Source organism: Aotus nancymaae, unplaced genomic scaffold, assembly GCF_030222135.1.
Source record: "Aotus nancymaae isolate 86718 unplaced genomic scaffold, 86718_ANA_hifiasm-v0.15.2.pri h1tg000014l, whole genome shotgun sequence".
In the NCBI taxonomy this organism is placed as follows: domain Eukaryota; kingdom Metazoa; phylum Chordata; class Mammalia; order Primates; family Aotidae; genus Aotus; species Aotus nancymaae.
The window spans coordinates 47905138-47919738 of NW_026988425.1; the positions used below are offsets into that span (position 1 = coordinate 47905138).

The 14601-nt window shown below is 34.4% G+C and overlaps 1 protein-coding gene across 2 annotated transcripts in view; it reads left to right on the forward strand.

Moving 5' to 3' along the window:
• Positions 1-14601, forward strand: part of NDUFS4 (NADH:ubiquinone oxidoreductase subunit S4) — a 108045-nt gene that overhangs the window by 83331 nt on the left and 10113 nt on the right. Inside the window, exon 4 of one of the 2 annotated variants that reach the window (XM_012449571.3) lies at positions 7514-7587. The exons of the other annotated variant lie outside the window; for it this stretch is intronic. Coding sequence (XP_012304994.1) covers positions 7514-7587 — 74 coding nt within the window. The remainder of the gene's footprint in view (positions 1-7513; positions 7588-14601) is intronic. 2 annotated transcript variants of the gene reach the window in all.

Consider the following 14601-nt stretch of genomic DNA (forward strand, 5'->3'; position numbering starts at 1 on the left):
AAAGATGCTGAGGATCAAAAGCCCAGTATCAAGGAGAATACTTTCTGAGACCATTTTTTTTTTTTTTTTTTTTTTTGAGACGGAGTTTCGCTCTTGTTACCCAGGCTGGAGTGCAATGGCGCAATCTCGGCTCACCGCAACCTCCGCCTCCTGGGTTCAGGCAATTCTCCTGCCTCAGCCTCCTGAGTAGCTGGGATTACAGGCACGCGCCACCATGCCCAGCTAATTTTTTTGTATTTTTAGTAGAGATGGGGTTTCACCATGTTGACCGGGATGGTCTCGATCTCATGACCTCATGATCCACCCGCTTTGGCCTCCCAAAGTGCTGGGATTACAGGCGTGAGCCACCGTGCCCGGCCCCATTTTTTTTTCTTATAAAAACACAATATGCCCACCAATGTGAAATGTTAGATCACATTTTTGTACAAGAGTGGTTGTGATAGGCAGAATTCTAAGATTCCCTGTGATCTCTGCTTTTTTGTTACAACTCTGATCATCCTCTTTCATGAGGTATAGCTACATCTGTGACTTGTTCTAGACATTTGATTATGGCAAAGGTGAGGGGATGCTCTCTGGCACCTTATATCAGAAACAATAGGAATCTATATTTTCTATCTTGTGTTTGGTTTCATAATAAAGTGATTTAGAGTATCCCCCATTCATGGAAATTTTAGATGCCCTTTAGTCTAAGGCCATTTATACATAATTGAATATTTGTTCTTTTTAAATTTTAGATCCGGGGGTACATGTGCAGGTTCGTTACACGAATATATTGGGTGATGCTGGGGTTTGGGCTTCTAGTGAACTCATTACCCAAATAGTAAACACAGTGCCCAATAGGTATTTTTTCAACTCTCACGCTCTTCCCTCCTCCCCTCTTTTGGAGTTCCCAGTGTTCATTGTTTCCATCTTTATGTCCATGTGTACCCACTGTTTAGCTTTCACTTAAAAATGATAACATGCTGTATTGATTTTCTGTTTCTGCATTAATTCACTTAGGATGATGGCCTCAAGCTGCATCCATGTTGCCACAAAGGACATGATTTGATTCTTTTTTATTGCTGAGTAGTATTCCTTGGTGTTTATATACCACATTTCTTTATCCAGTCCATTGTTGATGGACACTTATGTTGATTCCTTGATTTTGCTATTGTGAATGGTTTCTTTTTGATAAAATGAGTTCTTTTCCTTTGGGTAGATACCCTAGTGAGATTGCTAGGTCAAATGGTAGTTCTGTGTTTAGTTCTCGGAGAAATCTCCATACTGTATTCCATAGGGGTTGAACTGCTTTACATTCCCACCATCAGGGTATAAGCATTTTCTTTTCTTTGCATTTTTGCCAACAATAGCCATTCTGACTGGTATCTCATGGTAGTTTTGATTTGTGTTTCTGTGATGATTAGTACTGTTGAGCATTTTTCATGTTTATTGGCCATTTGTATGTTTTCTTTTGAAGAGTAGGTGCTGTGGTATCCTTTTTATGTTTCATGTAACATATGGAGTCATTTTGTAAACCACATGCTTCTAGAAGCTAAATGAATTTATAAGGAAAAAATTTGTCCCTATCCAGTGATTGAAATGTTAATGATTACTGTTTTTCAATCACATGAGATTTTTACATATCCATCTATTCTGCAGACTCACTGTAGTAATGCATTCCCAGCAACATTCAGTAATAAATCATTATTTGAGTATTTGTGCCTTGTATACTCTAAATTGTTTATGGGTAAAACATTTTATATAAGAATTTTTGAGTGATGTAGAAGAGAAAAAGTAGTATCTTCTTCACGTCTATTGCAGGGTTTGTGGCTCAGACACCTATAACAAAAGGTAGTTCAACAAGAGACTAGCATACGATTTCATTTTATATAAGATTTATGTGATACAGGGGCCTTCAGAAATGAAGACCCAAAAAAACAGGGCAACATGTGTATTTTTATGCTTAGTTTTGATGAAGAGTGGACAGTCATACAGAAGGATGGTTGGACAAAGTTTATGATCTAATGGTCATAAACTAGGAAGAACTTAGCCAGATCTGTTTGTTCAGATTCTTGTCTGTGTCCCTGTGTCTTCAGAAATAAGGACATTCTATTCCTTCTGTTATAGTGTAGACACTTCTGGAATGAGGGTCTTAGGACTGACTTTAGAAGGTCAGAGAATTCTGTTATGTTCTGCTTCAGGGGAGTCAGAGAGACCTTCCTGCTTTGCTGTTTTCTCAAATGCCAAGGTGCCATATTTCGGGGATAGTGTGTCCTAAAGCCCATTAAACAGTTGTTTAAATAAATAAAGTTTTACTTTGCTGTGCTTGCACAAAGGTTCACACAATCATTATTACAATATTGCTTAGTCTAGAAATAGCATAACTGAATTATGAAATACTTAGTGATTTAATTGCTGCTTTAAGACAAAACTGTAACCTATTGTGCATAAATACGGAAATGCTGTTTTTATTACATATTGATTGAAAATGAGATACAGTACATGTTTGGGAAGTAAAGTTCTTTTCAAAATGTAGTTTTGCTGAAGTAAAAGTTTTTTGAAGCAATAGACCCTTTCTGCAGTTGGTTTATCTGAGACATTGTTTTGAATCTTGAATATTTTTAAAAAATTCATTACTTCTTTTTGTTCTGATGTTAAACAACCAGTAGCATGAAAAAAATAAGAAAAAAATTATTATTAAAATATTTACTTATTTAATTTTATTAGAACAGACAACAGGGACTCTTTTTTTAGCATTTTAATTCACAAAAATAGTATATAATATGAATTACTGCTTGGACATACTGAATTCTGACTTTTTGTGAAATATTTTGAAACTTTTTATAAAATCGTTCGAATTGCAAGCTGAAGGTTTTTCATGATCTAATTAAATTTTATTACCTAATTAAGAAATAAACCTGTGTCCCAGATAAATTAATGGGTTGACCACAGTTTGTGTTCTCACCCTGTTTTTGTTTTATTTTACAATTATAATATTAATATGTAGAATTTTTAATATTTAAAAATTTTTTAATATGTAAGATATGTCTGGCTAGATATGTTCATATAGACTTGTATTTTTTTAATCAGGAAAACTACTGTATTTAATGGAGAAAAGGGAATATTAATATTTTAATGTGTTTTTTGCTGTGGGTCAAGGAATGACTTTAGGATATTCTAAAAGAGAAATGACTGTCCATCCTATACCTAGAATATATTTGTTTCCAAAGCCACAAGGTTTCCTAATTTAGGGGATCTTGGGCTTAACTGTATTCATTTCTTCTAACAGATTACTTCTGTCTAGGTGGAATGGCTTGGAGGATTTAACAGACATCTAACCCTGCTGATGTAAGAGTATTGCAGAGGGTTAGAAGTGTGCACTATAAGAAATATGGCAAATGTAACACCTGCAGAGATAATTTTTGTATACCTTTGGAAGGTTTTTTTTTTTTTTTAAACTATCTTGCTATTAAATACACAGGAAAAGACACATTTCATTGTGCAACAGAGACAGTGCTAATGGAAAAGGTAATTTTACAAAGTTACAATGGTAATTTTTGTGACAGAAATTTGAAATCTTAAATGTTTTCCCATATATTTTCCTCAGTGGGGATTGAGGGGAAGGATCGTTATTGTGAAAATGGACTTCATGACTATGAACATGGTTTTATTTTTTTTTAATATGCTGAAAAAATTTTATTGTTATCTGCTTATCTATATTATTTTTTTGAAATGCCACTTTTGTTCACTTGTAGGATTTTAGGATAAATGTGTTTGATCTTTGTTTTTAGATTTCTAAATTCATATTTTAAAGTGGGGTACTATATTTACATTTCTTTTCTCATTCAAAGTGGAGCTTTTTCTTTTAATTACCTGATTTTTTCTGTTTTAATTACCTGAGTCTTTAAATGTTAGAACTCAAAGGTAAAAGATTTATCTTTGTGTAAACATGAAAAATATCTTAAGGTGCAGAATTATCCTTTGGGTTTGACACAAGTGTTTTACTTTTAAATCTCCTTGATCCTGTTGGAGAGAGAGAGCATGACTTATCCTTGTCTGATATTGTAACAAGTTGCTGAAGATTGCTATTGGTTATTAATCTTTTTTTTTTTTTACAATCTTTTATTTTGTAGGTTAGTAAATACTTTTCATTTATTTCTGTAAGCAAGACTTTAATTTTGATAACACCTAAAAATGATTTTTTTCCTCAACTGTATTAATGTACATTGGTTATTGAAACTCAGTGAACATTGGACTCAATACTTACTGTGTTAATTTAATCACATTCTGAAAATGTGACTTCTGTGTTAAGTTTTTTAAGTACTTTTTCATTAGAAAATTATGATTCTGTCATTCAACTTCTGGAAACAAGGATTTGTTCCATGTCATCGTGGACATAGAAGGTCAAACAGTTTAAGCAGAGATGTGCACTAATGTAGATGTTGCAAATTGTCTCATCACTTGAGTCCTCAAGCCTTAAGTCATCAAAGTGGACATCTTACTTAGGTTTACAGATAGTTCTTTTGATTATTAGTAAGTAGCAAATGAAAGTATTGCCTGCATCATCTTTCCCCTTTACACTGTTCTAACACATTGCCAATCCTTGCTTTTAAAATTTGCTTTGATCAGGTGATTCAGTTTTTTTATGAAATTTAAATATATAAGGATTCTACTTTTCATTTCATTACTAACTTTTGAGCAAGTAAATGACTGTGTTTGCACTGTAGATTTAAACTATAGTTATATGTTTCATAATATATGTAGAATAAGCCAGGAACATTACCAGTTACTCCTCTCCCTCCTCTGCTTACTACCCTCTCACCAGTATACCCCCTACCTCTCCCTAGAAGCCCCTACAACAATTTGGTATATATTCTTCCAGACTTTTTTCAGTGTATGCATATGCATATATTTAAGTTTATATGTCTTTTGATGAAATGTTTTTACATTTCTTATTAAAATTATGCCTAGTTTTATCACTATTTCAGATGATGTTTCTTCATTACATTTTCTAGTTGAGTACTGCTAATATTTAAAGTTGATTTTGCATATAAGTCATATTATGTACTATCTCTTTAGTTCTCATGGTTTTTCAAGGGATTCACTTTGATTTTTTACTTGTATAATCTAACAATAGTAGCAGTTTGTTTTCTCCTTATGGCCAATTTCTCTTTCTTGCCTTGTTGCATTGGCTGTAATTTGCAAGGTTGAATATTAGTGGTGATATCCAACATCCTTATTGCCTCTTTCCTTCTTTAGCAGAAATGTTTCTGATATAATACAATGGATAAAGTTCTTTTCTAATCTTGATCTACCAATAATTTTTTTTTAATCAGAATGGGTATTGAATTTTATTTAATGTTTCTGTAACATCTATTGAAGGGCATTTTCTTTAATCTGTTGACATGTAGTGAATTTCAGTTAAATATTTTCTGATCCAATTAGATGTGTTATCATCGGACATAGATGTACTATTTTTAAAATATATTACTTGATTTGTTAATATGTACTTAGCATTTTTGCATTCACTCAATCAGTGGAATTGGCCTGATGCAGGGTGGTGGGAGTGTACACATGTACACTTCTATAGCAGAATATAATTTTAGTCTTTGCCTAGCTATTTGACATTTCTTACCTTATGAATGTTTTTAAATAACAAAAGCATTTATTAATATATTGGTTTTAGTATTATATATTTTTTCCTCTATGGTCTTTATTATATATGTCTATTCTATTTGCAGAAAAATGACCACCTGATATTTCTAAGTGGTGCTAATCAAACTAACAGCATTTAGAGCCGCTTATAACTGCTACTGATACTTAAACTAAAAAATAGTAAATAAGCTAAGCCTCCCAAGATTCTGAAACTCATTCACTTGCTGTTGTGTGCCATTCAGAGGGCATCTAATAAAAATTCTCATTGCCAAAATGTTTCACCAATACCTTTTATGCATAAATAGTTCTTTTAGGTGAAGAGTCAGTTGATATTTACAATACTAATTTTTATGTTGTATTGACATTTACATCTGTTTTGAATAATATTAAATAGACTTTGCTCATAAGCAGAAAATGATCATTGAAATTCACAAATGGTAGGTATCTTCACAAAGTCTGTTTTATGGTGTAGAACAAAAAGCAATCTGCCAACCAATATTGGACATTATAATTATGAAACAGTTTTCGATATTTTTTGGCTTACTGATGTTCATTGGTATCTAGTACATGAAAATGATATTGGAGGAAAAATATCTAAAATCAACCTTGGGGCTGGGCACAGTGGGTCACGCCTCTAATCCTAACACTTTGGGAGGCCAAGGTGGGACGATCACAAGGTCAGGAGTTTGAGACCAGCCTGGCCAACATAGTGAAAACCCATCTCTACCAAAAATACAAAAAATGAGCCGAGCATGGTGGTGGGCACCTGTATTCCCAGCTACTCAGGAGGCTGAGGCAGGAGAATCACTTGAACCCACTATCCAAATTACTTTTTGAATCCTCCTTTCTATATTTTTTACTTCCACATTTCTAAACAATATTTCATAGAATGCTGTATTCACCGCTGAGAGATTCACAATAAACATTTGTAGCAAACAGTGTTCTACCTTGTTATAAGAAGAAAAGTAGTCTGGGCATGGTGGCTCACACCTGTAATCCCAGCACTTTGGAAGGCCAAGGCAGGCGAATCATTTGAGGTCAGGAGTTCAAGACCAGCCTGGCCAACATAGTGAAACCCCACCTCTATTAAAAATACAAAAATTAGCTGGGTGTGGTAGTGTGCACCTATAATCCCAGCTACTCTGGAGTCTGAGGCACAAGAATAGCTTGAACCTGGGAGGCAGAGGTTGCAGTTAGCAGGGATCACACTACTGCACTCCAGCCTGGGTGACAGAATGAGACGACTCCATCTCAAAAAAAAGAAAAAAAAAGAAAGTGACATTTTTTGAAGTTGGATTTTCTAAAGAGCCTGTGTAGATTTGTAAACATTAACGCTATCCTAAGTTAAAGAATTCAATTGTATGTCAGATCTTGGAGCTTTATGTTTTAAAAGAATATTGTTAATGATGGCAGGTTCGTTAAGAAGAGTGGGTGATCTCCAAAAAGGAGACTCAAAGGAAGTTAATTTTAAAAAAACAAGAATGGGTGGTAGTGCCATTTATTTTCTTGGGTAATGGTAGTCCTAGCAATTTTACACATCAGTAATCTTGCTAGTAAATTTTAAGCTCCATTTAAGAATCCTCTTGGGTTTTTTAATTCATCTCAAATTAGTATTTTAGATTTTAATAAAATGATTTTATTAAAGACTAACTGCCTTTGCAATGACAAATTTTATCATTTGACAATACATGTTAGAAATCTTCCAAATTTAACACAGGAAAAGGTATTCAAACTAACAGTTAAAGAGATTATTACAAATAAAATATTCTATCAGTAGTTACTTATTTTATAGTAGCTGTTTATTTTATTTTAAATATTGATTTTTTTTTCCTCTGCCAAAGCTTAATGTTAAATCTGGAAAAATTACTGTTTCTTACAGGGCTGATCCCTTATCCAACATGGTTCTAACCTTCCGTACTAAAGAAGATGCAATTTTCTTTGCAGAAAAAAATGGTATGTTGGGTCTGTTTTTGACAAAGTCAAGATGTGATTCTATGTTCTTAACCTTAATCAAAACCATTCAGGGATACAGAATTTGAGTTGAAATCCAGTGGTTTCAATGTATGTAATGTTTAATGTATCTAATCCAGTGGCTTCAGACTTTTTAACTATATCAGAACACCCACCTCCCAAAAGAAACCTAAATTGGAATGCTCATATAACATGTAAAAGACAAACTGCTGTAATGTAAAGTATGGACAGGGAATGAAACTACATGTCTTAACACCGACCTTGTGTATTAATTCCTCTGTAAAATTACTAACATTTGGTTAAACTTCAGTTGAACATATATGGCAGCCTGTTCCAGTTTTGGCACCTCTGTGTACAGTTAAGTTCTTTCTTTCAGCCAAAATCTAATGCCAAAATCTAGTCTATTAATCTATTTAATAACACTTCAATTATTTGAAAATAGTTACTACTGTCATTTTCCTTGTAAAATTTCCCTTTGGCCTAAATGCCCACATTTGCTACTTTTCTAGATACGGTGGGCTTAATACCAAGCCTAACCTCAACTGTATAATAATACTAATGCAGCCCAAGAGTATATTAGCTTTTGGGGCAGCCACCTGACATCATTGTTTTATGTTAATCTTGCTATCAAAATGACCACTTTTCGGCTACAATGGTAGAAAAGTAGTTGTAATAGAGACTATATGGCTCCCAGAGCCTAAAAATAATTACTACTTGACCCTTTACAGAAAATGTTAGGTGACCTCTAGTCTAAACCATTATGTATACTGCCTCAATACTCTGACATTTGTATAAGTGCCAAAATACCCTTTATTCAAACATCTTCAAAGGTCGAATAGACAAATTCTTCAACTGATAATTCAGAGTTCTTCACAAGATAGGCACTGACTTATCACAAAAGCACTAACAAGCTTATCTTACTATATTCCAACTCTTTCTGTCCTGACATGCCAAACCTGCTATACACCTTCCTCCCTCTACAACCTCATTAATACCATTCTCCTTCTCATTTTTATCCCTGCTTATGAAACTCCAACCTAGTCTTCAAAATCTATTTCATACGTTATCTCGTTTCTTGGTCCCTTTTCTTATTCCCCTCACTCACTTCTACCTCCTACTGGATGAACTCCTTTCTTCCTTTTAACTTTCACAACAATTTGTTCCTTTCTTGCAGCTCTTATAGTATGTTTTCTATTTTACCTTTTCTGTATTCAGTCAGAAAATGTTGAACACACTCTATTGTATGTCAGCATCTTATGGCTAGGCTCTGGGGATAGTTAAATAAGGCATAGTTCTTACACTCAAACTGTAATATTTTATCCTGCATATTGGATTATAAGAATTTACCAGGGAAAACAAGTCCTGTTTATCTTTTAATGTGCTCAATAAATATTGGTGTATTTTAACAGCAAATTTATTAGTGTTGTAAATGATTCTCCAGATTATGCTTTAAATTTTTCTTTAAATCACCTTAATTTGGTGACTTGTTCTTTTAGAAGAACTGTTAATCTGTTCAGTCCCTGTAATTAGAAACCTGAAGAAAGAAATAAAACTATAGTAGGATGATTAATAACTTCTTACATTTTAGTGTGTTTGTAAAATACAATCTAATGAATGTTTTTCTGTTAAGTTAATTTGGAGTTTATCCTGAGTTTATTAAGGGTTAGCATCCTGCAGTGTATTGCAATATACATAAAATGATTATTTCATAATATTAGAATTGTTTCCAAATTGTATGTTACTTATTCTAAACTATCCCTTTGATAGGATACTGAGATCTAGAGAAGTTAACAGAACAAGCCCTAGATCAATCACATAGCTCCTAACTGACAGTACCTAACCTTCTAGATTCCAAGTCTGATGGTTTTTCTGATTCTTTGATGCTAGTAGATCTTAAAAAAATAATAATCTAGATCTACACTATCCGATATGGTAGCCACTAGCCATATGTAATTTTTGCTCTTGATATGTGTTTAATTCGAATTTAGATGTGCTGTATGTGTAAAATGCACACTGTATTTCGAAGACTTAGTGTGAAAAAAACAATATCTCGATTTTTATTACATATTGAAGTGATAATATTCTAAATACTAGACTAAGTAAAATGTTATTAAAATTAATTTTACATATTTTTATTTCCTTAATGTGCCTACTACAAACTTAATGTATGGCTCATATTATATTTCTATTGAACAGCACTGATGTATTTAGCAGTATACAGGATATACATTATATATATATATATATATTCTATGTAAATAGTTCATTGAATAATTCATATAGTAAATATGAGAAACAAGAAAATCATATCCAACTTGGAAAATTTCAAATGTTATATTTCTTAAGAAATACAGTTCTAGTCTTCAGGTACTCTTACCTAGAATGAATCAAGGATATGTAGAAACTCTTATGTTACTTACAAAATAATACAGAGATACTGTAGGTCTCTACAGAGCTACTATAGTGTTGCTATAGTACCTCTAGAGTATACTATAATATCTCTATACTATATAGATATATGTGTTAGATATAGTGAACTTCAAGTTTCTCTTCAAAGAATCAGTATGTCAGTATGTTCAGTTCTTTGTCCTCCATTTTAAAGTTTAACTTCCTTGTAGTTCAGTAAACCAACCTTTTCCACCAGTTCTAATCAGTAGTTCACATCTGTTCCGCCAATCCCCTGCTTCATCCTGACTCATCCTGGTTACCTGCTCCAGTCACCTGCTTTGACCTAGGTCACTCCTAGCTACCTGCTCTGACTTGTCCCATAACCATACTTCTTGCCAAACTACCCACCCTGCCACTCTGGCTTATACCCCTGCTCCCCTTAAAATAGCCAATCGGAATTAGACTAGACTGTGCGGTCTAACCCTAGCCAGTAGGGGAACAACACAGCAGTAGGGGCTACCTCCTTCAGGAATAAGAACCCCTTCCCCTCCCTTGTCCAGGTGTGTGCTCACCATTGTTCCATCTGTGAGCTGCACCCTTCTATAGAAATAAATGCCTTGCTGAGGAAATTTCTATTCGAGTGCTACTTTTGCGGCACTGAAAATTTACATGTAACACATGGAATAGACTATAGAGTTTGTCTAGACTATATACCATATTACATATAATCTATATATTATCTAGATAGTATCTCTGTGTTGAGATATATACTCTATATAGTATACTCTAGAAATGCTATAGGTTTCTATATTATCTTTATAGTAGAGATAATAGGGAAGGACAATAATATAGGGATATACTATATACCTATGGTATCTCTATATTGTTTTGTTATTACAAGTACCGAAGGTCCGCCTTTAATCATATTTTCAGTTCTTAACCAAATAAGGTATTGTGCAGGTTCATTTTTTTATATAAAATACTCTCATTTTTGAGACAAAAAGAAGTTCTCTTTCTCCTGCTATTGATAATGTCTGCAGCTGTCCCCTCAGCTTATCTTTTTTGCATAGCTCTCACTTCTTATGGAAGGCTGGTGTTCTGAAATTGGGGAGTGGAGAAGAAAAGACTGAAAGTTCCTTATGACTTATTTTTCTCCCTTTCCCACTACCCTGCCCCCAAACATACTGACACACAAAGCAAATATAAATACCCCTGTGTATTTTAGCCTTAACCTTAGAGCCTCATCCGAAACATCTTCCCCTAAGCTTAGCATCTGTTCCACAGGAACTCTTTAATGATAATGTTTCTTTGTAAAGAGGGAAAAAGAATATCTGGGGTTTCCTCTGAAATGTAGATGAGCCTTATTTCAGTTCTTTGTGTACTAAAAAGACCCACCTTTCTCACCCATGTGGCTTTTGTCTTTCCTTGTGTTACGTAATAAGTGATGGGGTAGAAGGATGCGGGGAGGAGGAAGCTACATCATGGAGAGAGGAGGTGGAAGACAGCTGTGGAAAATTTGAATGGTGGAAGACTAGGCTCTACTACCATTTACATGCTAATGAAAACCAGAAATGGCCTTTTTTCCCGTTTGATCTGATTTGAAACTTTGTGACTTTTCTCTAGTATGTCATTTTACCCCCTGTGTTTTTCTCATTGTTGTTTTAGCTATAAAAACTCTTTGAAATTCTCAAAATAAAGGAAGTTTTCTTTCAGGAATGGGAGGACAGAGGACAAGCTGTGAAACTGCATTCTGTTGATAGTGGGTCTATTGGGGTGGAAAACCCGCCTCTGTAGTAACAGAAGGTAGAAGCAGGGAAGGAAAGCAAACAAGCCCAGCCCTGGATCCAGGAAAAATAAGAAATAAATAATTGGAGATGCAGCTTAGTACTTAGAATTATCCCAGAAGTGAACAACATCAGTAAGGTCTGGGCTTCCACCTAACTTAACCTCTTATGAGGGTCTCAACTTCACATCCATGTATCTGTTAAAAAAAATAATAACTTTCAAAATGAAAGCAAGAATCATGACTTTCATATAGGTATAAAATGTAAGTAAAAGAATTTATTTTACTTATATAAGGGAACAAGGTGGATATTATAACCAGTTAAAAGTAAAAGTCAAAACAGCTCTGATGTTGTAGTCCATTGCAAATAGAGACAAAATTGGGTTTTGGTGGAAGAAGCCTATTAATTAGAACACAGGACAGAAATTACATATGTATCAACTGGTGTACATCCTAAGAAGAGTTGCCAAGTAGCTGAAAGATAAGGAATTGATCTAAAATCTGATAACCTGGAAGGGAAAGGATGTGCTAGAGACAATGCATAGCTTTCCATTGAAAGTTTTTTTTTCTATTTCTTCTCCTTTTTGATTAGGAAATAATCTCTCATTGAGAGATTATTTCTAATCATTTTGTGATTAGAAATAATCACAAAATAAGATTGGTATCATATTTAGCCTTGTTAATTACATAGGAGTGGCAAGAGTATTAATTTGCCATATACGCTTTCTTGTTTGCTTTGGTGAAAGTTTTTACGAGGAATCTCTGATTGGACTCTTAAATCTCTTGAGCTAGAAAACCAAGCCAAGAACTTGCCACTAGATTTATTTGGGCAAATTCCTCCTTTCTCAAGATCCTCAAAATATCCTGAGTTCTTGCTATTGTAAGTCTGGGAATCCTATAAGCCAAGTGCCAGCCCACTTTTCCTGGAAGGACTTTGTAAGCATTGGCTCCGTGAAGTCAATCTTTAGTTTCTTAAAAGTGACTTATTCTATCAGACTAAATGAGCCTCATTCTCGAATATGTAATTCCAGGTAAGGCCTTGGTTGTGTAACCAATGTTTCCAATTAAATCCTTGTAAAAAGGAGGACATACTGTTATTGGACATATGCAAATAGCTATACTGTCATGAAAATAAGAGTAAGAATTAGAGTTTTGAATTCTGGAGGGGTCACAGAGAGAGATATTATTTACAAATATTTCATTTCAGTTTACAAAACAAACTCTACTAAATTGTAATGAGTTACAGATACCATAGAGGAAAGAGAAAGGGCTTTCTTATATGTACAAAAAATACATTAAAACAATAACAGTATTCCAAACATAAAATCATTCCTCAACATTTCTTCAGTCCTATATAATTATTATTTGTTCTACTTGATCATAAATGTATCTGCTTCTTGACTAGAGCTCTGGATATCCTGACTCAGTCTACTTGTATGGTTTTAAAATTGTTTAAGTGATGGCATCAAAAACCTGTACTCTCAAAGCACCTGGCACTGGCCTTTTCCACAGGGTTCTGAGACAATTCTTCTTTGTTAAAGATAAAAGCATTCTGTCCTGTAACGGATTGCAAGAGCTTACCAGAAGCATCAGAGTAAAACAAAAAATAAAAACCATTGTAGATGATAAAAGACTTAAAATGGCTGTAGTTAATATTACTGGTAAGATTTTTTTTTTTCCTTTTTCCTTTTTTTTTTTTTTTTTTGAGACAGAGTCTCAACTCTGTTGCCCAGGCTGGAGTGCAGTGGTGCCATCTCAGCTCACTGCAACCTTGGCCTCTCAGGTTCAAGCAATTCTCCTGCCTTAGGCTCCCAAGTATTTGGGACTACAGGCTCCTGCCACCATGCCCAGCTAATACTTTGCATTTTAGTAGAGACAAGGTTTCACTGTGTTTGCCAGGCTGGTCTCAAACTCCTGACCTCAGGTGATCCACCTGCCTAAGCCTCCCAAAGTGCCGGGATTACAGGTGTGAGCCACTATGCCTGGCCCATTACTGGTAATTTTCAAAAGTGAAATATATGGTTAAGAGTTCATGACAAGAATAATGCAACTTAAAGTTAATCCACAAAAGTTTTCAGCAAAAAGCCTATTTTCAAAGACAGTAAATATCCATCTGATTTATAAAAATGAATGAACATAACCCTTTTGTAGATTAAAAAATCTTAAGATATGGCATAATAAAACTGAAACATAATATACCATGAATAGCTTGACATATACTAAAAATATACCAAAAATACCAAGCAAAAAGATTGTCTGGAGTATGTCCTAAAAATCTATATATTAATAAAACTCAGATAAATGACATGGATTTCCAGTTGACATTTACTGGCCTAGAATATGCAAGATTTAAACTACAGAAGATGTGACCAAGTTAAATTTTTTTTTTTTTTTCCCCAAGACAGAGTTTCACTCTTGTTGCCCACCCTGGAGTGCAATGACGTGATTTCAGCTCAGTGCAACCTTGGCCTCCTGGGTTCAGGCACTTCTCCTGCCTCTGCCTCCCAGGTAGCTGGGATTACAGGTGTGCACCACCAGCCCAGGTAATTTTTTCATTTTTAGTAGGGTTGGGGTTTTACCATGTTGGTCAGGCTGGTCTCAAACTCCTGACCTCAGGTGATCCACCCACCCCAGCCTCCCGAAGTGCCAGGATTATAGGTATGAGCCACTGCACCCAGCAGTTCTTTTTTAAAATAACTGAAGTTATGACTGATAAACCTTACTATAATGATCTATTTTCAGGTAAAGCAGTATCAGGTAAATGAAACATCATGAGCAGTGAAGGCACTGATAGTTCTCTAGGAACTTACATATAGCATACAATT